Genomic DNA, 25946 nt, shown 5'->3' with positions numbered 1-25946 from the left:
CACTGAGCACATGTGACAGACGTGACAGTCTGGAGACGCCGTGGAGAACGTTCTGCTGCCTGCAACATCCTCCAGCATGACCGGTTTGGCGGTGGGTCAGTCATGGTGTGGGGTGGCATTTCTTTGGGGGGCCGCACAGCCCTCCATGTGCTCGCCAGAGGTAGCCTGACTGCCATTAGGTACCCGAGATGAGATCCTCAGACCCCTTGATAGACCATATGCTGGTGCGGTTGGCCCTGGGTTCCTCCTAATGCAAGATAATGCTAGACCTCATGTGGCTGGAGTGTGTCAGCAGTTCCTGCAAGAGGAAGGCATTGATGCTATGGACCTGCCCGCCCGTTCCCTAGACCTGAATCCAATTGAGCACATCTGGGACATCATGTCTCGCTCCATCCACCAACGCCACGTTGTACCACAGACTGTCCAGGAGTTGGCGGATGCTTTAGTCCAGGTCTGGTAGGACATCCCTCAGGAGACCATCCGCCACCTCATCAGGAGCATACCCAGGCGTTGTAGGGAGGTCATACAGGCACATGGAGGCCACACACACTACTGCGACTCATTTGGACTTGTTTTAAGGACATTACATCAAAGTTGGATCAGCCTGTAGTGTGGTTTTCCACTTTAATTTTGAGTGTGACTCCAAATCCAGACCTCCATGGGTTGCTAAATTTGATTTCCATTGATTCATTTTTGTGTGATTTTGTTGTCAGCACATTCAACTATGTAAAGAAAAAAGTATTTAATAAGAATATTTAATTCATTCAGATCTAGGATGTGTTATTTTAGTGTTCCCTTTATTTTTTTGAGCAGTGTATGTATTTTCTTGCACCAGCATATGTATTCAAAGGAAAATATATCTATACAATTAGACTGTCACATAGGTCCTACAGTGTCATAGGGCTGTAGACTGCTGTGATTACTGAGAAATTAACTTACATAAAGTAAATACATGCTGATATGCTAATATTTACATAGGGTAACATGCTGATATTTAGTCCTGCAGTTATGACTGTAAATGTCGACAGACATAATAATAAGTACTTATCCCCCCCCCCCCCCCCCCCACACTTTAGTTGCAGAGATTCAGAGAGGGCATACGCAGATATAGCAGAGTTGCGGAAGGAGGATGAGGATGCCATCATAGACATGCATGTATCCTTTAATGGCACTTGGCGCGAGAGGATTCACTTCCAATTACGGGATAGATGCGTGCATAGACATTGTAACAGGTCTAGTGATAGACTACGAGGTGTTGCCTTCCTATTGCCATGCATGTGTGATGAAATCGAAAAGTGGAATTACTGAGGAGGAGTTCAGGGAATGGAAGGATTCACATGCAGATGACTGTGCTCAAAACTTCTCAGGTTCGAGCAAAGCAATGGAGCAGGAAGCAGCTAAACACATGTGGGCCAGATCAGTCAGTTGCCACCACTTTCGATACACCGGGATGCTCTCAGATGGTGACAGTACTGCATACCAGGCAGTTGTCAAATTAGATCTCTACCCAGGCATTGAGATAGGGAAACTAGAATGCATCAATCATGCCCACAAGAGGATGGGAACAGCACTTCGTAAACTGAGTTCAGAGAAACACTTTGGGGGGGAGAGGTGAAGAGAAACTCAATGCACAAAAATGTAAGAATCAGCTAAACTAATACAAGGGGTGGAATTCTTGATAACCAGGGTGATGTAGAGGGCAAGAAGAATGCTATCTGGACTGGTCTTGTCCATTCCATGTCAACAGGCTAAATCCCTATCATGGTAGATGCTCGTCATCTTGATGCTGGTACCAGCGAGCCCTAGAAAATGGTGAAGATTCCACCCAGTCACAAAAACCATAGAGGCCATACATTTTTTTAATAGAGAGGTTGCACAGAAAATGGTACCTCTATATCATAGGATGTCAAATAATAACCTACTCAAAAGAATGCAGCACGGAGGAACCCAGAATGCAAATGAATGTCTGAACTCTGTAATATGGTCGCGATCCCCCGAAACTGTCTTTGTGTGCAAAAGCAGCATTGACGCAGCAGTATTGACGCAGCAGCCAGTATGGCAGTAGCCACGTTCAATGAGGGAGCCACTGCTATATCAAATGTGATGGACAAATTGTGTCTTTACAGTTGTGAGAGCTGATGCTGCTTCACTGGAGTGTGCCAAGCATTGGCGCAGGTCCCATGACACAGTCAAGAAAGTTAAGTGGCACCAGCAACAACTCAAAGAGGACCTTACATATGGGGCAGGCATAGCTGATTAATGTTCTGCACATTTCAAAAGCCATACACAATCCTTGTGTGTGACAAATTGAGCAAAGTGATATGAGAATTTGCCCAAAACTGCATATTTGCCCAACAGACCAGTATTCAAAGCATATGCTCTATTGCTTGAAACAAACGTATCAAACATTTAACCCCCGAGTGGCGTCACTACAGACTCTGGTTCGATTCCAGGCTGTATCACAACCGGCTGTGATTGGGAGTCCCATAGGGCGGCGCACAATTGGCCAAGCGTTGTCCGGGTCAGGGTTTGGCTGGGGTAGGCCGTCATTGTAAATAATAATTTGTTCTTAACTGACTTGCCTGGTTAAATAAAGGTTAAATAAAATTAAAATGTATAAATGTGCTAATATATTTGTAAAATACATATTTTATGTTTATTTGTCAGTTTAGGAGTGATATATGAATTTTCTCAGTCTTCCAAGGATGTACATTCACATTATTCCACACAAAGGTTCTTAGGTCTTATAATCAGAATTTTACAGAGCTTTTTTTTTATATCTTGTGTCGTTTTGATTTTAATTGTCATTTTATCTGTAAATACATGTAAAATATGAATCTGTAATACATGTGAATTGTGTTTTTTAAATAATTCCATGAAAATACAATATTTTGATCAACTGATCTGTAAAAGTCTGACCATTAAGTGTCTTAACACAATAAAATAAAAACATTCAGACTTGAAGCAATGTGTTTGAAAAATTGATTCTAGTAATATGCAAATTATCGCATACAATTGAGTTCGCAGAGGATCATGAGGCGCTAAGAGATAATTGAGAGTTCAGAGAAAAATGTGCCCAGAAAGTGGAATTGAGAGCAAGAAAGTAAGTGTCGGATCTCCCTGCTCAAGGTATACTTGCCTGCGCTCTCTTGAAATTCACCTACAGTGCATTCGAAAGAATTCCGATTCCTTTACTTTTTCCACATGTTGTTACGTTACAGCAAAATAATTCAAAAATAAAATCCCCTCATCATTTTACACGCATTAATACCTCATAATGACATAGAAAAACAGATTTTTAGAAATGTTTGCAAATGTATAAAAAACAACATCTGAAATATCAAATTTACGTATGTATTCAAACCCTTTACTCACTACCTTGTTGAAGCACCTTTGGCAGCGATTATAGCTTCGAGTCTTTTTGTGTATGATGCTTCAAGCTTGGCACACCTGTATTTGGGGATTTCTCCCATTCTCTGCAGTTCCTCTCGAGCTCTGTCAGGTTGGCTGGGGAGCGTCGCTGCACAGCTATTTTCAGGTCTCACCAGAGATGTTCGATCGGGACTCTGGCTGGGCCACTCAAGCACATTCAGAAACTTGTTCCACTCCTGTGTTGTCCTGTTAGAAGGTGAACCTTCGCCCCAGTCTGAGGTCCTGAGCGCTTTGGAGCAGATTTTCATCAAGGATCTCTCTGTACTTTGCTCCGTTCATCTTTTCCTCAATCATGACTATTCTCCCAGTCACTGCCCCTGAAAAACATCCCCACAGCATGATGCTGCCACCACCGTGCTTCACCATATGGATGGTGCCAGGTTTCCTCCAGATGTGATGCTTGGCATTCAGGCCAAATACTTCAATCTTGGTTTCATCAGACCAGAGAATCTTGTTTATCATGGTCTGAGAATCGTTTAGGTGCCTTTTGGCAAACTTGAAGCGGGCTGTCGTGCTTTTTATTGAGGAGTGGCTTCCGTCTGACCGCTCTACAATAAAGACCTGATTGGTGGAGTGCTGCAGATCTCTGCAGCCATCTGGTTGTCCTTCTGGAAGGTTCTCCCATCTCCACAGAGGAATTCTGGAGCTCTTTCAGAGTGACCATCAGGTTTTGGGTCACCTCCCTGACCAAAGCTCTTCTCCCCAAATTTCTCAGTTTGTCCGGTCGGCCAGCTCTAGGAAGAGCTTTGGTGGTTTCAAACGTCCTCCATTTAAGAATGATGTAGGCCAACATGTTCTTAGGGACCTTCAATGCTGCAGAATTTTTTTAGTACCCTTTTGGTTTTGGTAGCCTATCAGAAGCTTCCAAATCCATGCCATCACAGTCAACTTACTTGTGGAGAGGTTGAAAAACAAGTTTTAATGACTCCAACCTAAGTGTATGTAAACTTCCGACTTCAACTGTACATTGATGTCAGAGTGGTTAGAGCAGTGCCTAACTTGAGCCGGATCCGGCACCTTTCCGTTTTGGACTGATTTGTTCCTTAACCTATTTGGCCGGATCCGGTACCTCTCGTGGCATAACTTTTTGTAATGTAAAAATTCAAATAAAACCGATCAAAGCCTGTTCGTTAATTCTGTAAGTAGATTCATCGCCCGAGCCTAATATTCTAAGAGTTGATTTGGTTTGGGCCGGCCCAGGTTTATGGTTTGTGCAACATTGTTCCCTCCATAGAGGGAGAAGCACGCCAGTATCTCTCACATAACTAGAATGAGAATCACTTTCTATGGTCTCTCTCCCTCTATGTTCTGATAGACATGAGCCTGCAACTCTCATCTCTCCAGCGTTGCATTTATTTTCTTATAGAATCATAGCTGCGTGAAGGGTTCTGGAGGAAATGCAGCACCCCTGATCAATTGAAATACATTTGCTAAAGTTAAAGAATTACTGCTATATCTGTTTAGAAATAAATGAAATAATTTAGAATAGCCTACTACACCATGAGAAGGCCTATAATTTAGCCACAGAGGATCAATATCTTATTTTTTTTAAAACAGCATAGCTGTGGATTTTAGCCCAATAACAAGGAATAGCCTACAGTTGGGAATGGGCTGCAAATCTGTCATTGATAAAACAGTACACAGACGAAACAGGCCTTTCGCAATATTTCAAATACAGTCGAGGGGAAACACAGGTTGGAAAGCGATTGCTCCTGCTGAAAAAAGAGGACTATCCTGTAGGCTACCAAACAAATGTGGTAAACTTCCAGGTATTGTTTTACAAAAGAGAGAGAGAGGCTTTTGGCACGAGCGCATCGACAATCACCAGCGAGTTAGCTGTGCATCATTCGTTCAGTCTGTGAAACTGGAAAGCATTTTTAGGACTATAATTTCTTTCTCATAATGTAGCCTATATTATGTGTCTCCACACACCTAGGCCTAGGCTACTGATGGCATCACGTTTCAGGTAAGACCCAAGTGCAGACTGTGTTGAAGTAACAATGTTTACTACAGCGACAGGGGCAGGCAAATGACAGGTCAAGTCAGGCAGGGGTTGATAATCCAGAGTGGTGGGGCAAAGGTACAGGACGGCAGGCAGGCTCAGGTCAGGCAGAGGTCGGGTAATCCAGAGTAGGTTCAACAGTACAGGACTACAGGCAGGCTCAGGCAGAGTAGTCAGGCAGGCGGGCTCAAATTCCGGACAGCCAAGGGTCAAAACCTGGAGGGCGAGAAAAAGCGAGACTGGGGAAAAGCAGGAGCTGAGAAAATCGCTGGTTAACTTGACAAACAATATGAACTGGCAACAGACAGTTCAAACACAGAACACAGGTATAAATACACAGGGGATAATGGGGAAGATGGGTGACACCAGGAAGGGGGTGGAGACAATCACAAGGCAGGTGAAACAGATCAGGGCGTGACAGATGGATTCAAGACAAGGTCGTTTTTATTGATCTCAGATTCTCAGTTTGTCTGTGTCAAAGTAGCCTGTCATTTCGATAATTTGTGCGGTATTAAAAAATATTCTCCTAAAGTCTCCAGTCATGTAAAATGCTGTAGAATTGCATAAAATGGGTTTATAAAAGGCAAAACATTTCCCCATGTGTGCAACTTCTTTAAGTGCCTCTCTACTCTACTGTTCTATGCCACTATGCAAATGCGATGATATGCAATGCTTTATTATAAAGGTGTTTTTTTTTTAATGCTTTTCAGTACCGTAGAACTCCCCAGATCACCCCCTTCTAGAGCCCACTTTTTGTCCCGACACCTTCCGATTTACATATTAAGCACTGGGTTAGAGTGACAAACAAAGCTCTGAGTACCAGGCCATTAGGACTTGATGGCCGTCAATGAGTTACCATGACTCAGCGGTCACGTGGACTTTTACTGCGGTCATGACTCGTGACTTCCGGTGTGGTGGTGATACAATCACTACAACAGCCCTACTCTCCATTGCTATTCAATGCAGATCCTGCCTTCATTCCGCTTTGATCAACCTTTTTTGCTTCGGTGTGTGAATCTAGGCCAGCGATAGGTTATTTTGTTTTATAGAGGAGCTACTTCCAACAAGTCATCTGTTGAACACAACTCTCAATGTGCATGTCGTTAGACCAGTTTGATCTGTTGAACACTTTTTTAGTCCGTTTCCCTTGTATTCTCTGTATACAACACTTGTTTGAAATCAAGGACCAACATATAATCAAACACATCAAAAACTAGGAGGACCAAGGCACTCTTCATACAATTAAAATGCCTTTGTTTTGGTGGCATGTTCAATAGAAGTAAATCTTTGAATCTCAGACACATTTCGGCATGTCTTGTCTAGCCTTGGTCTGGGAGTAATACCATGACCAACACAGTTGACATTCTGAGGTATTATTAAATTAAACGGGATGGATGTGTAAAGTCGTCTAAGCCCTTCCTGTAACTAAGTCCCAGGGCAAGAATGGGTGGATCTCTTTGAAAATTCCTCATTGCTGAAGCTTTGCTTCTTCTCTCTGTCTTTAATTCCCCCTTTATTAGCCATAAGTAGGAATAAACAAGAACAAGCCGGGCACGTGAGACAGTAAAAGTTTGTTGTGTTCACATTCCACACTTGGCATGTACACTCTAGCTATTGGCCTGTTATTATCAAAGCCAGAGAGGAGCTGCAAATGATGTTGCAGCCAGCATACTCAGACCCTTTTCTTCTAATCAGAACTCTTAAAGTGACTGTGTCGCTTTAAGGCAGACAAAGCAAACCTTTTACAAGTAAATTGCTCTCTGAGATGTGCGTTAACCTGCCTTTAGAAGTTAGCTGAGGTTGCCTCGGACAAGTGCTGCTAACAGTTCACTGTTTCCTACAGTACGATGGAAAAATAAAATGGAGGAGAGAAATCTGTGCAGGAGTGTCTAGTCATCTCTGTTGATCTCACCCTCCCCAAAGTGACGGTGTGTGTTTTTGTGTGTGTGTGTGTGTGTTTGTGTGTGTGTGTGCGTGCGTGTTTGAGTTTTCTGTTACTGGCGAGCTGACAGATGGAAGGGGTGTGTGTGTGTGTTTGTTTGTGTGGTTGAATGTCTGATCAGTTCACTGCTGTGCTTGGCACGACGTCAGTCCAACACCCACCCCGCTCGCCCTCCCCAACCCTTTGTCGGTCATATGCTGTGTACTGGTCACAATCCACATTTGGCAACTGAACAGGCTTGACTATTCTGGCTGGCTGTCCGCTCCATAGACATTAAAAATAGGCCAGCTCAGACTACTTCAAAGACAGTAGTGATGCGGTGAACAGGCAGATGTTGTGATTCACAGTCGGAATGATGCCGTCCTTGTTTAGCAGCAGACTTGGTAATTGTAGCACAGTGTCATAATGAATTAATGATCAGATCACTGGGTCGATCCACATGAGAAGTTATTGCATAGTCATTGTATGGCAGGGCACAGTTGCAGCAGGCGTAACCTACAATGCCTTGCAAAAGTATTCATCCCCCTTGGCGTATTTCCTATTTTGTTGCATTACAACCTGTAATTTAAATTTATTTTTATTTGGATTTCATATAATGGACATACACAAAATAGTCCAAATTGGTGAAGTGAAATGAAAAAAATGACTGAAAAGTGGTGCGTGTGTAACAGTATAGCTTCCGTCCCTCTCCTCGCCCCAACCTGGGCTCGAACCAGGGACCCTCTGCACACATCAACCACAGTCACTCACGAAGCATCGTTACCCATCGCGCCACAAAAGCTGCAGCCCTTGCAGAGCAAGGGGAACAACTACTTCAAGGTCTCAGAGCGAGTGGCGTCACCGATTGAAACGCTATTAGCGCGCACCACCGCTAACTAGCTAGCCATTTCACATCGGTTATGTATTCACCCCCTTTGCTATGAAGCCCCTAAATAAGATCTGTACAACCAATTGCCTTCAGAAGTCACATAATTAGTTAAATAAAGTCCACCTGCGTGCAATCTAAGTGTCACATGATCTGTCACATGATCTCAGTATATATACACCTGTTCTGAAAGGCCCCAGAGTCTGTAACACCACTAAGCAAGGGGCACCACCAAGCAAGTGGCACTGTGAAGACCAAGGAGCTCTCCAAACAGGTCAGGGACAAAGTTGTGGAGAAGTACAGATCAGGGTTGGGTTCTAAAAAAATATCTGAAACGTTGAACATCCCACTGAGCAACATGAAATCTATTATTACAAAATGGAAAGAATATGGCACCACAACAAACCTGCCAAGAGAGGGCCGCCCACCAAACCTCACGGACCAGGCAAGGAGGGCATTAATCAGAGAGTTAACAAAGAGATCAAAGATAACCCTGAAAGAGCTGCAAAGCTCCACAGCAGAGATTGGAGTATCTGTCCATAGGACCACTTTAAGCCGTACACTCCACAGAGCTGGGCCAGAAAAAAGCCATTGCTTAAAGAAAAAAAATAAGCAAACACATTTGGTGTTCGCCAAAAGACATGTGGGAGACTCCACAAATATAAGGAGGAAGGTACTCTGGTCAGATGAGACTAGAAATGAGCTTTTTGGCCATCAAGGAAAATGCTATGTCTGGTGCAAACCCAACACCTCTCATCACCCCAAAAACACAGCATCATGCTGTTGGGATGTTTTTCATCATCAGGGACTGGGAAACTGGTCAGAATCGAAGGATGGCACTAAATACAGGGAAGTTCTTGAGGGAAACCTATTTGTCTTCCAGAGATTTGAGACTAGGACGGAGGTTCACCTTCCAGCAGGACAATGATGGTAAGCATACTGCTGAAGCAACACTTAAGTGGTTTAAGGGGAAACATTTACAGTTGAAGTCGTAAGTTTACATACACCTTAGCCAAATACATTTAAACTCAGTTTTTCACAATTCCTGACATTTAATCCTAGTAAAAATTCCCTGTCTTAGGTCAGTTAGGATCACCGCTTTATTTTAATAATGTGAAATGTCAGAATAATAGTTGAGAGAATGATTTATTTCAGGTTTTATTTATTTCATCACATTCCCAGTGGGTCAGAAGTTTACATGCACTCAATTAGTATTTGGTAGCATTGCCTTTAAATGGTTTAACTTGGATCAAACGTTTCAGGTAGCCTTTCACAAGCTTCCCACAATAAGTTGGGTGAATTTTGGCCCAGTCAGGTTTGTAGGCCTCCTTGCTCGCACACGCTTTTCAGTTCTGACCACACATTTTCTATGGGATTGAGGTCAGGGCTTTGTGATTGCCACTCCAATACCTTGACTTTGTTGTCCTTAAGCCATTTTGCCACAACTTATGCTTGGAGTCATTGTCCATTTGGAAGACCCAGTTACACTACCGATCAAAAGTTTGGGGTTACTTAGAAATGTCCTTGTTTTTGAAAGAAAAGCACATTGTTTGTCCAAAACAACATCAAATTGATCAGAAATACAGTGTAGACATTGTTAACGTTGTAAATGACTTTTGTTTCTGGAAACGGCTGATTTTTAATGGAATATCTACATAGGCATACAGAGGTCCATTATCAGCAACCATCACTCCTATGTTCCAATGACACGTTGTTTTAGCTAATCCAAGTTTATAATTTTAAAAGGCTAATTGATCATTAGAAACCCCTTTTGCAATTATGTTAGCACAGCTTAAAATTGTTATGCCAATTAAAGAAGCAATAAAACTAGCCTTCTTTAGACTAGTTGACTATCTGGAGCATCAGCATTTGTGGATTTGATTACAGGCTCAAAATGGGCAGAAACAAAGACCTTTCTTCAGAAACTCGTCAGTCTATTCTTGTTCTGAGAAATTATGGCTATTCCATGCGAGAAATTGCCAAGAAAATGAAAATCTCGTACAACGCTGTGTACTACTCCCTTCATAGAACAGTGCAAACTGGCTCTAACCAGAATTGAAAGAGGAGTGGTAGGCCCTGGTGCACAACTGAGCAAGAGGACAAGTACATTAGAGTGTCTAGTTTGACAAACAGACGCCTCACAAGTCCTCAACTGGCAGCTTCATTAAACAGTACCCGCAAAACACCAGGTCTCAACATCAACAGTGAAGAGGCGACTCCGGGATGCTGGCCATCTAGGCAGAGTTGCAAAGAAAAAGCCATATATCAGACTGGCTAATAAAAAGAAAAGATGAGGATGGGAAAAAGAACACAGACACTGGACAGAGGAACTCTGCCTAGAAGCCCAGCATCCCGGAGTCGCCTCTTCACTGTTGATGTTGAGACTGGTGTTTTGCAGGTACTATTATTAAATTAAACTGGATGCACTTGTAAAGATAGTCGTCTTAGCCCTTCCTGTAATAAGGTATTTCTGTTAAAAAAAAATTGAATGAATTAAGCAAACATTTTTAAAAAACTGTTTTCGCTTTGTCATTATGGGGTATTGTGTGTTGATTGATTTAAAAAAACATGTAATTTAATCCATTTTAGAATAGGACTGTAACGTAACAAAATGTGGAAAAAGTCAATGGGTCTGAATGAATACTTTCCGAATGCACTGTAGTAACCTAACATAGCAGGTGTAAAAGAAATGCCTGAAACTAGATCCCCTACATATTCTTTCCATTTCCCTAGAAAACCAGAACATCTGGTTGTTGGGGACTCGGCAGAGGCTACACAGTTAGTAACACCTCTTATGTATCGGTAGGTAGCTAACTGCCAACTCTCTCTCACTCCTCAGGTGCGTTTGCCAAGGTCAAAGAGAGTCAGCGGATGAGCGACGAAGGAAAGATGGACCAGGACGAGGCGGACGGAGTGCGTAAACGCTGCCGGACAGTGGGATTTGCCCTGCAAGCCGAGATTAACCACTTCCACCAGCGCCGTGAGGTGGACTTCAAGGAAATGATGCAGGCCTACCTCAAACAGCAGATAGCCTTCTACCAGCGTGTGGGCCAACAGCTGGAGCGTACCCTGCACATATATGACAACCTGTAGAGGCTGGGCCTATCATCATTCCAAACGTTATCCTTCTGATCCAAAATGGCCGCCCAGTTCAACAGGGCCTCCCCAGGGGTTGCCAAAAAATCCTAGTGAAAACAGAGACATGTCTATAGTTGGGAAAGTGTATAACTTTATTCTATTTTTTTCATGGTGGACCATTATAGTCACACAAACCCTGGCTTGAAAGAAGAGAGGGGTTGCTGAGGTTGCTGCCTTAGAAAGATGACTTTCTGCTTATTTTGGCCTGAATAGACAGAAAGAGGGAATGTACTTGAAGAGACTGGGGAAGCCAGTTTGTGTACTTCACGCAACAGTCACTTTCCAGGCTGGATTTCAAAGTCGAAATTGTTGGTTGCAAGGGACTGTTTTGACCAAAATGTTATTTTTTTTATTTTATATGTTAGCAACCAATCTCAATGTATTAAATCATTGGTGGCATTTAATCATTCTTTGTAGAGGGTCAAAGATAGGCATGTGTAGCCTTAATGCTTAGACAATTTTCTGTTGATGATAGAAACTGAACTCCATTGGTGTAATGTATGATAGCCATGTCAGAATAAGGGCTCGACTGCTCAGGGGTTCAGTGCAAACATGTTACATTAATGTATTTTCTTGAATTGGCTCTCCATACAAGCCAAGTTCCAAGAGGCAGCAGCTGCACTACATAGTTTAAGATCCTGTCCTGTGGTCCCTGTCAGTGCCTTAAGGAACCAAGCATTTGAGTGTGATTTTTGTAACAAATGTCTTCACCTGCCTCTGTTTTCCATTTGAGGAGAAACAGGCCCTTGGCTGAGTAGTTGAGTTTGCACAGAGGCTTTGTAACCGTGGACCATGGTGTTGAGTCTGTGCGTGCATGTGTGATTGTAATTTGATAGATTGCTTGTTCTTTCTGTTGTAAAAAACATTTGAAGTTGGAAGTACTTAATGTTACTTAATGTTACAATAAGAGGTACTGCATGTTGGTTCCAACCTTAAAAGTAACAATGGGAAATGCTTTTGTCTGGATAAGGACATTTCTGTGCATCCGCCAGAAACTCTAAATGGGAAGATGGGAAACTCCTTTCAATTCGTATTATTATATTCCTATTTAATTTACAAATCTCGTGACGTGCCTATGAGACATGGCTGTATCTAAGTGGATTTGTATTTAGATGAGCCTGCTAGCTAGCTACATTTAACTACTACAAACTCATTTAAATCACAATAAATAAAGGTTAACTTACTTGTTTTTTGCTGTCCATTGGCAGCATTTGACTTGCGAACATCACATGATCAGCATGTGAGCATGAGTCAGCAATATTAAAAAAGTACTTCCGGGTCCCCCATGTAATAGTACAAAACCATTCATGCTTTTTTTTTTAACCTTTATTTAAGTCAGTTAAGAAGGTTAACAGGTTAACTGCCTGTTCAGGGGCAGAATGACAGATTTGTACCTTGTCAGCTCGGGGGTTTGAACTTGCAGCCTTCCGGTTACTAGTCCAACACTCTAACCACTAGGCTACCCTGCCACCCCATATACAGTACCAGTCAAAAGTTTGGACACACCTACTCATTCCAGAGCTTTTCTTTATTTGTACACTTTTTTTTACACTGTAGAATAATCGTGAGGACATCAAAACTATGAAAATAACACATGGAATCATGTAGTAACCAAAAAAGTGTAGCCACCCTTTTCCTTGATGACAGCTTTGCACACTCTTGGCAATCTCTCAAACAGCTTCACCTGGAATGCTTTTCCAACAGTCTTGAATGAGTTCCCACATATGCTGAGCACTTGTTGGCTGCTTTTTTTCTTCACTCTGCGGTCCAACTCATCCCAAACCATCTCAATTAGGTTGAGCTTGGGTGATTGTGGAGGCCAGGACATCTGATGCAGCACTCCATCACTCTCCTTCTTGATCAAATAGCCCTTACAAAGCCTGGAGGTGTGTTGGGTCATTGTCCTGTTGAAAAACAAATGATAGTCACACTAAGAGCAAACAAGATGGGATGGCGTTTCGCTGCATAAAACTGGTAGCCAAGCTGGTTAAGTGTGCCTTGAATTCTAAATAAATCAAAGACAGTGTCACCAGCAAAGCACCCCGACACCATCACACCTCCTTCTCCATGGTTCACGTGGGAACTACACATGCGGAGATCATTCGTTTACATTCTCTGCGTCTCAGAAAGACGGAATCAAAAATCGCACATTTGGACTCATCAGACCAAAGGACAGATTTCCAATGGTCTAATGTCCATTGCTAGTGTTTCTTGGCCCAAGCAAGTCTCTTCTTCTTATCGGTGTCCTTTAGTAGTGGTTTCTTTGCAGCAATTCAACCATGAAGGCCTGATTCACGCAGTCTCCTCTGAACAGTTGATGTTGATGTGTCCGTTACTTGAACTCAGTGAATAATTTATTTGGGCTGCAATTTCTGAGGCTGGTAACTCTAATGAACGTATCCTTTGCAGCAGAGGTACTGTAACTCTGGGTCTTCCTTTCCTGTGGTGGTCCACATGAGAGCCAGTTTCATCATAGTGCTTGAGGGTTTTTGCGACTGCACTTGAAGAAACTTTCAAAGTTCTTGAAATGTTCCATATTGACTGACGTTCAAGTCCTAAAGTAATGATGGACTGTCGTTTCTCTTTGCTAATTTGAGATGTTCTTTCCATAATAGGTACTTGGTCTTTTACCAAATAGGGCTATCTTCTGTATACCCCTCCTACCTTGTCACAACACAACCGATTGTCTCAAATGCATTAAGAAGGAAAACATTTACTTTTAAGAAGGCACACCTTAATTGAAATGCATTCCAGTTGACTATCTGACGATGCTGGTTGACATAATGCCAATAGTGTGCAAAGCTGTCAACTTTGAAGAATCTAAAATCTAAAATATATTTTGATTTGTTTAACACTTTTTTGGTTACTACATAATTCCATATGTGTTATTTCATAGTTTTGATGTCTTCATTATTATTCAACAATGTAGAAAATAGTACAAATATAGAAAAACCCTTGAATGAGTAGGTGTGCCCAAACTTTTGACTGGTACTGTATGAAAAATAATTGTCTAAACTTTAACAATTATTCCAATTTGTTTATATTTAAGTGACATCAAATAATTGCGAATCACTGTAAATGGAATACATATTGGCTTACAGCAAGAACTATGCTGGGTGCCGCAGTAAAAGTATTGTAGGGAATACTCAGTAGGGTCTGTAGAATGTATACATGTTGTCATTCCATGGGGCTCTGAATAATACGGAGTGTTGCTGGCCTTTTACTCCACCTATTCCATTGCCTCCCGAATGACATCACATGTACACTTACTACACTACAAAAAACCCTCTAGCCAAACAACAGTGCAGGGCCTTCTCACTGAATTAAAGGGCAACTACACTCAAAATCTTAGATTTTCCCAGATCTCAAAAGTTAACCCCTGATGTGGTTTAAGCATTGTTGTGAACACAGAAAATCCAATTTTGTTGTTTGTCTTTTTAAAAAGTGTGAAAAAAATGGGTAAACCTGAAAAAATGGGGTAATAAGAAACCTAGAAATACAAAACTAAGAAAAAAAATACAAAAAATATAAACAGATTTTTAAAAGGCCCTACCAACATTTTCTGCACTTTAGAGTGTTTCATCCTGCAGAACAGCATTTTTTGGGAAGTTTAGGTCAGGTCAAATATTGACTATGCACCCAAGAGGGGAAAAGGTTGTGCCATCCTAGAAATGTTTTTGGGAAATCTAATATAATACATAAAATGTAGCAGACACTATCCAAAGTGACTTAGTCATGTGTGAGTACATTTTTGTGTATGGGTGTCCCGGGAATCAAACCCAATATTCTGGCGTTGCAATGCTCTACCAAGATGCATGACAGTGTTATAAATGCTTTATAAAACCTCAATTTAATATAATTTATAAGGCCTTTATTAATCAGTGCTTATGCCACCCTTTATAAAGCACAGGTTTATGTCATATTTGACATAGTGGGTTATGGGTTATAGTCGGTTATACATTTGACATTGGTGGTTATGTCACACAGTTATGCTACATTTAAGAACCCTTTATAAAGCATGACATATCGTTGTAGATGCTGTGTTTTTTTCTCCATATCCCACTCCCCATGAGACACCCTCAGAGAGTGGGATATCCAAAAAAACACATTTCCAATTCACACATGCGTATAATTCAAACGTGTACATGTGTGAACTAGGACATATGTAAGCATCCGTATTATTATTTCCATTCACCTCAATTTGGCAGGACAAAAAGCAATCACCAAAATAACAATACTGTAAATTATTGGATGATGTCCTCGTTTTTCCTGTAATGCTTGAGACCATAGTTCCAGTTAATAAACAAAGACTGCTTTGAATTACCTTCTCAGTAAACAACAAATGTCTGACTCTGTTTATGACTCGGTACTAAGTGTTGTCTCAATGGCTGTTCCACTTCCAACATACATTCCCAAGTATGGGCAGATGTTAAAACCAGGTGTTTCACAACCCTTCTTTTTGAAGTGTCCTCATCTTCTCTCCTGTATTTTTGCTGCACACATCTCAGTTACTCAAAGACCAAAGTAACACTATTTAGCACTCAGTTTCAAATGAAAGAAAAGAGCCTCTCAATAAATAGCTCTGCACACAATGCCCCATAATGACAAAGCGAAAACAGATTTTTAGAAGTTTTAGCAAATACAAAACTGAAATACCTTATTTACATAAGTATTCAGACCCTTTGCTATGAGACCCGGAATTTAGCTCAGGTGGATCCTGTTTCCAATTAGATGTTTCTAGGAGTCCACCTGTGGTAAATTCAATTGATTGGACATGATTTGGAAAGGCACGCACCTGTTTATATAAGGTCCCACAGTTGACAGTGCATGTCAGAGCAAAAACCAAGCCATGAGTTCAAAATAATTGTCCGTAGAGCTCTGAGACAAGATGTCGAGTCACAGATCTGGGGAAGAGTATCTATACATTTCTGCAGCATTGAAGGTCCCCAAGAACACAATGGCCTCCATCATTCTTAAACGGAAGAAGTCTGGAACCACCAAGACTCTTCCTAGAGCTGGCCGTCCAGCCAAACTGAGAAATCAGGGGAGAAGGGCCTTGGTCAGGGAGGTGACCAAGAACCCGATGGTCACTGACAGAGCCCCAGAGTTCCGCTGTGGAGATGAGAGAAACTTCCAGAAGGACAACCATCTCTGCAGCACTCCACCAATCAGATATTTATGGTAGAGTGGTCAGACGAAAGCCACTCCTTAGTAAAAGGCACATTACAGCCCACCGGGAGTTTGCCAAAGGCTACCTAAAGGACTCTCAGACCATGAGAAACAAGATTCTCTGGTCGGATTAAATCTTTGACCTGAATGCCAAGTGTCACATCTGGATGAAACCTGGCACCATCCCTACAGTGGAGCATGGTGGTGGAGATGTTTTTCAGTGGCTGGGACTGGGAGACTAGTCAGGATCGAGAGAAAGATGAACGGAGCAATGTACAGAGAGATCCTTGATGAAAACCTACTCCAGGGGGCTCAGGACCTCAGACTGGGGCGAACGTTCACCTTCCAAGAGGACAACGACCCTAAGCACACAGCCAAGACAACGCAGGAGTGGCTTCTGGATACAAGTCTCTGAATGTCCTTGAGTGGCTCAGCCAGAGCCCGGACTTTAATCAGATCTAACTTCTCTGGAGAGACCTGAAAATAGCTGTGCAGCAACACTCCCCATCCAACCTGACAGAGCTTGAGAGGATCTGCAGAGATGAATGGGAGAGACTCCCCAAATAGAGGTGTGCCAAGCTTTGTAGCTCATACCCAAGGCTGTAATCACTGCCAAAGTTGCTTCAACATAGTACTGAGTAAAGGGTCTGAATGCTTATGTAAATGTGATATGTTTTCTATTTTTAATACATTTAATACAAAATCTGTTTTTGCTTTGCCATCTTGAGGTATTGAATAAGGCTGTAATGTACCAAAATGTGCAAAACTTCAAGGGCTCTGACTACTTTCTGAATGCACTGTAAAATAATATAATTTCCCATTGTTTTGCATTCAATATAGCTCAGTATTTGTATTATTTATTTTATAGTCTTTCAAGGATGCCAAATATTTTGGAGGTGACTGTAAGTGTAACGGCTTTCTTCCGTCAAAGGAGAGGAGGACCAAAATGCAGTGTAGTTCGTGTTCAACATGTTTAATGAAAGACGATAACGTGAACAATACACAAATACAAAATAACAAACGTGGCAAAACCGAAACAGTCCTATCTGGTGCAGAGAACACAAAGACAGGAAACAACAACCCACAAACCCCAAACAAAAAACAAGCTACCTAAATATGGTTCCCAATCGGAGACAATGACTAACACCTGCCTCTGATTGAGAACCATATCAGGCCATACATAGAAACGGACAAACTAGACACACAACATAGAATGCCCACCCAGCACACGTCCTGACCAACACTAAAACAAGGAAAACACAAAATAACTATAGTCAGAACGTGACAGTAAGTAAGAACATTTCTATATGTTGTAGTATTTAAATATTCCATTTGAGTGAGCTGATTGTCATGAGAGTTTCATGTGACTGACTGTCTTTTTATCTTTTTATTTGTAATGTTACATTTCCATGGCGGTATGGTCCTTTCATACTAAAGAAAGAGGGCTGCTCCAAAGACAGCTGACTACTGCAATTAAACACTGACATAAAGAGAAGAGAGACATACAGAGCAATGAAAATAAAATGTCATAATGCAATGAATTAATAGTAATGTAGTAACTACCCTTTGCCTTGATGACAGCTTTGCACACTATTGGCATTCTCTCAACCAACTTCATTAGGTAATCACCTGGAATGCATTTCAATTAACAGGTGTGCCTTGTTAAAGGTACATTTGTTGAATTTCTTGCTTAATGCGTTTGACACAATCAGTTGTGTTGTGACAAGGTAGGGGTGGTATACAGAAGATAGCCCTATTTGGAAAAGACCAAATTCATATTATGGCAAGAACAGCTCAAATAAGCAAAGATAAATGACAGTCCATCATTACTTTTAGACATGAAGGTCAGTCAATACAGAAGATTTCAAGAAGTGCAAACGCAAAATCCATCAAGCGCTATGAGAAAACTGGCTCTCATGAGGACCGCTGTCACGCCCTGACCATAGAGAGCCATTGTTTATCTATGGTGTGGTAGGTCAGGGCATGACTGGGGGTGATCTAGTTTATTTATTTCTATGTGGTGTTCTAGTTTATTTTCTATGTTGGTGATTTGTATGATTCCCAATTAGAGGCAGCTGGTAATCGTTGTCTCTAATTGGGGATCATATTTAAGTAGCTGTTTTTCCCACCTGTGTTTGTGGGATAATGTTTATGTGTAGTTGCATGTTAGCACTCCATTGTCGTCACGGTTCGTTTATGCTTTATTGTTTTGTTGTGTGGTTCACTTACTTTAAATAAAAAAAGATGTGGAACCCAGATCACGCTGCACGTATGCTTCCAACGATCGTGACAACCGCCACAGGAAAGGAAGACCCAGAGTTACCTCTGCTGCAGAGATGGGTTCATTAGAGTTTCCAACCTAAGAAATTGCAGCCCAAATAAATGCTTTACAGAGTTCAAGTAACATCTCAACATCAACTGTTCAGAGGAGACTGTGTGAATCAAGCCTTCACGGTCACATTGCTGATTTATTTTTTTTATTTCTAAAAGACACCAATAAGAAGAAGAGACTTGCAAGAAACATGAGCAATGGACATTAGACCGATGGAAATCTGTCCTTGGTCTGATGAGTCGGTGAACGGATTACCTCTGCATGTGTCATTCCCACAGTGAAGCAGGAGGAGGTGTGATGATGTGGGGGTGCTTTGCTGGTGATACTGCAGGTGATTTACTTAGAATTCAAGGCACACTTAACCAGCGTGGCTACCACAGCATTCTGCAGCGATACACCATCCCATCTGGTTTGTGTTTAGTGGGGCTATCATTTAATTTTCAAGGGGACAATGACCCAACACACCTCCAGGCTGTGTAAGTGCTATTTGACCAAGAAGGAGAGTGATGAAATGCTGCATCAGATGACCTGGCCTCCACAATCACCCGACCTCAACCAAACTGAGACGTTTTGGGATGAGTTGGACCACAGAGTGAAGGAAAATCAGCCAACAAGTGCTCAACATATGTGGGAACTCCTTCAAGACTGTTGGGAAAGCATTCCAGGTGAAGTTGGTTGAGAGAATGCTAAGAGTATGCAAAGCTGTCATCAAGGCAAAGGGTGGCTTATTTGAAGAATCTGAAATTTTGATTTGTTTAACACTTTTTTTTTGGTCACTACATGATTCCATATGTGTTATTTCATAGTTGTGATGTCTTCACTGTTATTCTACCATGTACAAAATAGTTTAAAAAATAAAGAAAATCTCCTGAATGAGTAGGTGTGTCCAAACGTTTGACTGTTACTGTACACTTATATAAAAGGTGTAATTTAAAGAGCTGTTGATGACCACATAATAATATGCTTTTATTCTGTCTGAAATTATAAAAGAGGGGTTTGGTAGTCAGGGAGGAGTGGAGGGTGAGGGTTCAGCCAGATATACATTCAGCAGTTCATCTGTCCTTTCAAGCATCAAAAGACAGTTTAAACGTTCATGACATGACTATGAATGAGACTATTCCTTCCTTTTTCTATTTTCTGGGAAGAGGGATTGTGCTAGATACTGTTGCATCTCTGTCTTCCTGTAAAACTCAGTGAGTGATTCCCCATGTACAGTAGTTCCCCTCCCCCTAAAATCTTTCTCAATTCATCTTTCCAATGTCCCTCCCTTTCAGGTCTTCTTCAATGTGTTTTGTTGAGGAGGCGAGGAGAGAAGATACGAAGAATCAATAAAATATTATAATTGAGAAAGAGCCCTTTTGTTGTCTGACATCTGTATTGTACTGCAGGCATAATCAACATCCCTGCTGGGAAGATTAGATTGTGCTACTGTATATATTTTCCGATAAAGCCAAATAGTGAGCTATACCTCAGCTCCACACTTCCCCTCAGTATTAACCTGTTGTTTTTATGATGTCTATAGAGATCCCATAGGGAATTCTGGTCAGCAGTGTGCTGGATTGATGGTGCTAGTATCCTAGATGCCTTCTCCTGCCGTTGTGCGCTTGAGCAAGTCATGCAACCACTAAAACTGCTGCAGTGGTGCTGTGCTGAGGTTAGAACTGTTGTTCCAACCCCTCTGTGTGCATGCATGCGTCTCTGACATCCGTTTTGTTATATGCAGTGTTGGGGATTAGTGAAATACAAGTAGTTTGTAGTCTATGGCATTTCAGATTTGCATATTAAAATTTTTCACGAAGTAGCTTAGATTTAGTGAACTACTTTTTTATCGTAACTTTAGTTAAGTAAAGTATATTTTATTAAGGGTAGCTTTAGTGTAACTTAACTTATTCCAGTGTGAAGTCATGGATAGTTTGGTAAACTATATTTTCAGAGTCTCTTCCCAAATACCGGTTCTAAGCCATGATCAACATCCCTGTAGTGGCTCTGCGGGTGTGGTCAACTTAGCTGCTAAGTTTGCGAGAGCTGCTACGATTGCCTTTGTGACCTCCCTGCTAGGTTACTTCCTGTCCCTCTTCTTCCTTGCCATGGGCTGTGACAACACCAAGGTGGCCAGGTTAACCACATCATACACAGGGTGTCTCCTGTCAAAGATGACAATAAACCTTCCCCTCCTCATTGGGAGCAAGTAGTTATTCTGAGTCTATGAAAAGAAAGTCACTCAAAATAGAGTCTATGAACTGAGCGAGACGGTTTGTGTAACCATGCAACCGTCAGTGTAGCTGGCAGTAGATGTTTGTTTACTCTAAATACCTCAAAATTATGTTCATGACCTATAATTTAGTAAATCAAATCAAATGTATTTATATAGCCCTTCATACATCAGCTGATATCTCAAAGTGCTGTACAGAAACCCAGCCTAAAACCCCAAACAGCAAGCAATGCAGGTGTAGAAGCACGGTGGCTAGGAAAAACTTCCATAGAAAGGCCAAAACCTAGGAAGAACCCAGACAGGAAGATCGCATCAGTGACTCAACCCACTCAAGTGACGCACCCCTCCCAGGGACGGTATGAAAGAGCCCCAGTAAGCCAGTGACTCAGCCCCTGTAGTAGGGTTAGAGGCAGAGAATCCCAGTGGAAAAAGGGGAACTGGCCAGGCAGAGACAGCAAGAGCGGTTTGTTGCTCCAGAGCCTTTCCGTTCACCTTCCCACTCCTGGGCCAGACTACACTCAATCATATGACCCACTGAAGAGATGAGCCATTCCATAAAAATGGAGCTCTATAGGAGAAAGCCCTGCCTCCAGCTGTTTGCTTAGAAATTCTAGGGACAATTAGGAGGCCTGCGTCTTGTGACCGTAGCGTACGTGTAGGTATGTACGGCAGGACCAAATCAGAGAGATAGGTAGGAGCAAGCCCATGTAATGCTTTGTAGGTTAGCAGTAAAACCTTGAAATCAGTCCTTGCCTTGACAGGAAGCCAGTGTAGGGAGGCTAGCACTGGAGTAATATGATCACATTTTTTGGTTCTAGTCAGGATTCTAGAAGCCGTATTTAGCACTAACTGAAGTGTATTTATTGCTTTATTCCTGGGTAGCCGGAAAGTAGAGCATTGCAGTAGTCTAACCTAGAAGTGACAAAAGCATGGATTAATTTTTCTGCATCATTTTTGGACAGAAAGTTTCTGATTTTTGCCATGTTACATAGATGGAAAAAAGCTGCCCTTGAAATGGTCTTGATATGTTCTTCAAAAGAGAGATCAGGGTCCAGAGTAACGCCGAGGTCCTTCACAGTTTTATTTGAGACGACTGTACAACCATTAAGATTAATTGTCAGATTCAACAGAATATCTCTTTGTTTCTTGGGACCTAGAACAAGCATCTGTTTTGTCCGAGTTTAAAAGTAGAAAGTTTGCAGCCATCCACTTCCTTATGTCTGAAACACATGCTTCTAGCGAGGGCAATTTTGGGGCTTCACCATGTTTCATTGAAATGTACAGCTGTGTGTCATCCGCATAGGAACAACGAAATTTACAGTTGATTTGTCAGAGGACAAACCATTCACAGAGACAAATTGATATCTTTCCGACAGATAAGATCTAATCCAGGCCAGAACTTGTCCGTGTCGACCAATTTGGGTTTCCAATCTCTCCAAAAGAATGTGGTGATCGATGGTATCAAAAGCAGTACTAAGGTCTAGGAGCACGAGGACAGATGCAGAGCCTCGGTCTGATGCCATTAAAAGGTAATTTACCACCTTCACAAGTGCAGTCTCAGTGCTATGATGGGGTCTAAAACCAGACTGAAGCATTTTGTATACATTGTTTGTCTCCAGGAAGCCAGTGAGTTGCTGCGCAACAGCCTTTTCTAAAATGTTTGAGAGTAATGGAAGATTCGATATAGGCTGATAGTTTTTTATATTTTCTGGGTCAAGGTTTGGCTTTTTCAAGAGAGGCTTTATTACTGCCACTTTTAGTGAGTTTGGTACACATTCGGTGGATAGAGAGCCGTTTATTATGTTCAACATAGGAGGGCCAAGCACAGGAAGCAGCTCTTTCAGTAGTTTAGTTGGAATAGGATCCAGTATGTAGCTTGAAGGTTTAGAGGCCATGATTATTTTCATCAATGTTTCAAGAGATATAGTACTAAAACACATGAGTGTCTACCTTGATCCTAGCTCCTGGCAGTTGTGCATACTCAGGACAACTGACCTTTGGAGGAATACGCAGATTTAATGAGGGGTCTGTAATTTGCTTTCTAATGAGCATGATCCTTTCCTCAAAGAAGTTCATGAATTTATTACTGCTGATGTGAAAGCCATCCTCTCTTGGGGAATGCTGCTTTTTAGTTAGCTTTGTGACAGTATCAAAAATACATTTGGGGTTGTTTTTATTTTCCTCAATTAGGTTGGAAAAATAGGATGATCGAGCAGCAGTGAGGGCTCTTCGATACTGCATGGTCCTGTCTTTCCAAGCTAGTCGGAAGACTTCCAGTTTGGTGTGGCGCCATTTCCGTTCCAATTTTCTGGAAGCTTGCTTCAGAGCTCGGGTATTTTCTGTATACCAGGGAGCTAGTTTCTTATGACAAATGTTTTTAGTCGTTAGCGGTGCAACTGCATCTAGGGTTTTGCGCAAGGTTAAATTGAGTTTCTCAGTTAGGTTGTTAATTGATTTTTGTCCTCTGACGTCCTTGGGTAGGCAGAGGGAGTCTGGAAAGGCATCAAGGAATCTTTGGGTTGTCTGAGAATTTATAGCACAACTTTTGATGCTCCTTGGTTGGGGTCTGAGCAGATTATTTGTTGCGATTGCAAACATAATTAAATGGTGGTCCGATAGTCCAGGATTATGAGGAAAAACATTAAGATCCACAACATTTATTCCATGGGACAAAACTAGGTCAAGAGTATGACTGTGGCAGTGAGTAGGTCATGTTGGACAAAACCCACTGAATTGATGATGGCTCCGAAAGCCTTTTGGAGTGGGTCTGTGGACTTTTCCATGTGAATACTAGTCACCAAAAATGTGAATATTATATGCTATGACTACAATGTCCGATAGGAATTCAGGGAACTCAGTGGGGAACGCTGTATATGGCCCAGGAGGCCTGTAAACAGTAGCTATAAAATACGATTGAGTAGGCTGCATAGATTTCTTGACTAGAAGCACAAAAGACAAAAACGTTTTGTTTTTTTTGTAAATTGAAATTTGCTATTGTAAATGTTAGCAACACCCCTGTCTTTGCGGGATGCGCGGGGGATATGGTCACTAGTGTAACGAGGAGGTGAGGCCTCAGTTAACACAGTAAATTCATCAGGCTTAAGCCATGTTTCAGTCAGGCCAATCACATCAAGATTATGATCAGTGATTAGTTCTTTGACTATAACTGCCTTGGAAGTGAGGGATCTAACATTAAGTAGCCCTATTTTGAGATGTGAGGTTTCACAATCTCTTTCAATAATGGCAGGAATGGAGGTCTTTATTCTAGTGAGATTGCTAAGGCGAACACCGCCATGTTTAGTTTTGTCCAACCTAGGTCGAGGCACAGACACGGTCTCAATGGGGATAGCTGAGCTGACTACACTGACTGTGCTAGTGGCAGACTCCACTAAGCTGGCAGGCTGGCTAACAGCCTGCTGCCTGGCCTGCACCCTATATCATTGTGGAGCTAGGGGAGTTATGGCCCTGTCTATGTTCATAGATAAGATAAGAGCACCCCTCCAGCTAGGATGGAGTCCGTCACTTCTCAACAGGCCAGGCTTGGTCCTGTTTGTGGGTGAGTCCCAGAAAGAGGGCCAATTATCTACAAATCCTATCTTTTGGGAGGGGCAGAAAACAGCTTTCAACCAGCGATTGAGTTGTGAGACTCTGCTGTAGAGCTCATCACTCCCCCTAACTGGGAGGGAGCCAGAGATAATTACTCGATGCCGACACATCTTTCTAGCTGATTTACACGCTGAAGCTATGTTGCGCTTGGTGACCTCTGACTGTTTCATCCTAACATCGTTGGTACCGACGTGGATAACAATACCCCTATACGCTCTACACTCGCCAGTTTTAGCTTTAGCCAGCACCATCTTCAGATTAGCCTTAACGTCGGTAGCCCTGCCTCCTGGTAAACAGTGTATGATCGCTGGATTATTCGTCTTAAGTATAATACTGCGGGTAATGGAGTCGCCAATGACTAGGGTTTTCAATTTGTCAGAGCTAATGGTGGGAGGCTTCGGCGTCTCAGACCCCGTAACGGGAGGAGTAGAGCCATGAGAAAGTTGTCCGGCTGCGGGGACAGTGCGAGGGGATTTATACTACTATCTGAACTTACTGGTGGCACAGACGCTGTTTCATCCTTTCCTACATTGAAATTACCCTTGCCTGACAATTGCGTCTGAAGCTGGGCTTGCAGCACAGCTATCCTCGCCGTAAGGCAATTGTTCTCCTGTATATTATGAGTACAGCGACTGCAATTAGAAGGCATCATGTTAATGTTACTACTTAGCTTCAGCTGTTGGAATTCCTGACGAACCATGTCCAGATAAGGTGTCCGGAGTGAAATAGTTGAATTTAAAAAAGTTGAGTAAGGGAAAAACTCAAAATATAAACGGCAATTAAAAAGTAAAAACTGTAAAGTTGTCAGTTAGCAAAGTAAGGTTAGCAAAGTAAGGTTACGCACAGCAGCACGTAAACAAGTCTGTAAGTTGTGAACAGGCCGTGGCTCGGATGATTGTCCTTGATCATCTTTTTGCCCTTCCTGTGACATCGGGTACTGTAGCTGTCCTGGAGGGCAGGCAGTGTGCCCCCGGTGATGAGTTGGGCGGACCGCACCACCCTCTGGAGAGCCCTGCGGTTGTGGGCTGTGTAGAGGGTGGTGCGGTCTGCCCAACGTATCACCGGTTGGACATACTGCCAAATTCTCTAAGACATGGTAGAGAAATGAACATTAAATCATCTGGCAACAGCTCTGGTGGACAATCCTGCAGTCAGCATGCCAATTGCACACTCCCTCAAATCTTGAGATATCTGTGGCATTGTGTTGTGTGACAAAACTGCACATTTTAGAGTGACCTTTTATTGTCC

General features: G+C 42.2%; 1 protein-coding gene across 1 annotated transcript in view; it reads left to right on the top strand.

Annotated features, from left to right (window-relative positions):
• LOC110525320 (sorting nexin-33-like) overlaps positions 1–12717 on the top strand; it is a 30024-nt gene extending 17307 nt beyond the window's left edge. The window contains exon 2 of the mRNA XM_021605344.2: positions 11081–12717. Within this exon, the coding sequence (XP_021461019.1) occupies positions 11081–11334 (254 nt within the window). The 3' untranslated portion in view covers positions 11335–12717. The remainder of the gene's footprint in view (positions 1–11080) is intronic.
• Positions 12718–25946: the final 13229 nt, after the last annotated feature.

This window comes from Oncorhynchus mykiss, chromosome 1 (assembly GCF_013265735.2).
Source record: "Oncorhynchus mykiss isolate Arlee chromosome 1, USDA_OmykA_1.1, whole genome shotgun sequence".
NCBI classification, from domain to species: Eukaryota; Metazoa; Chordata; class Actinopteri; order Salmoniformes; family Salmonidae; genus Oncorhynchus; species Oncorhynchus mykiss.
Note: the sequence above shows the minus strand (reverse complement) of the source record. Positions and strands in the feature narration are given on the sequence as shown.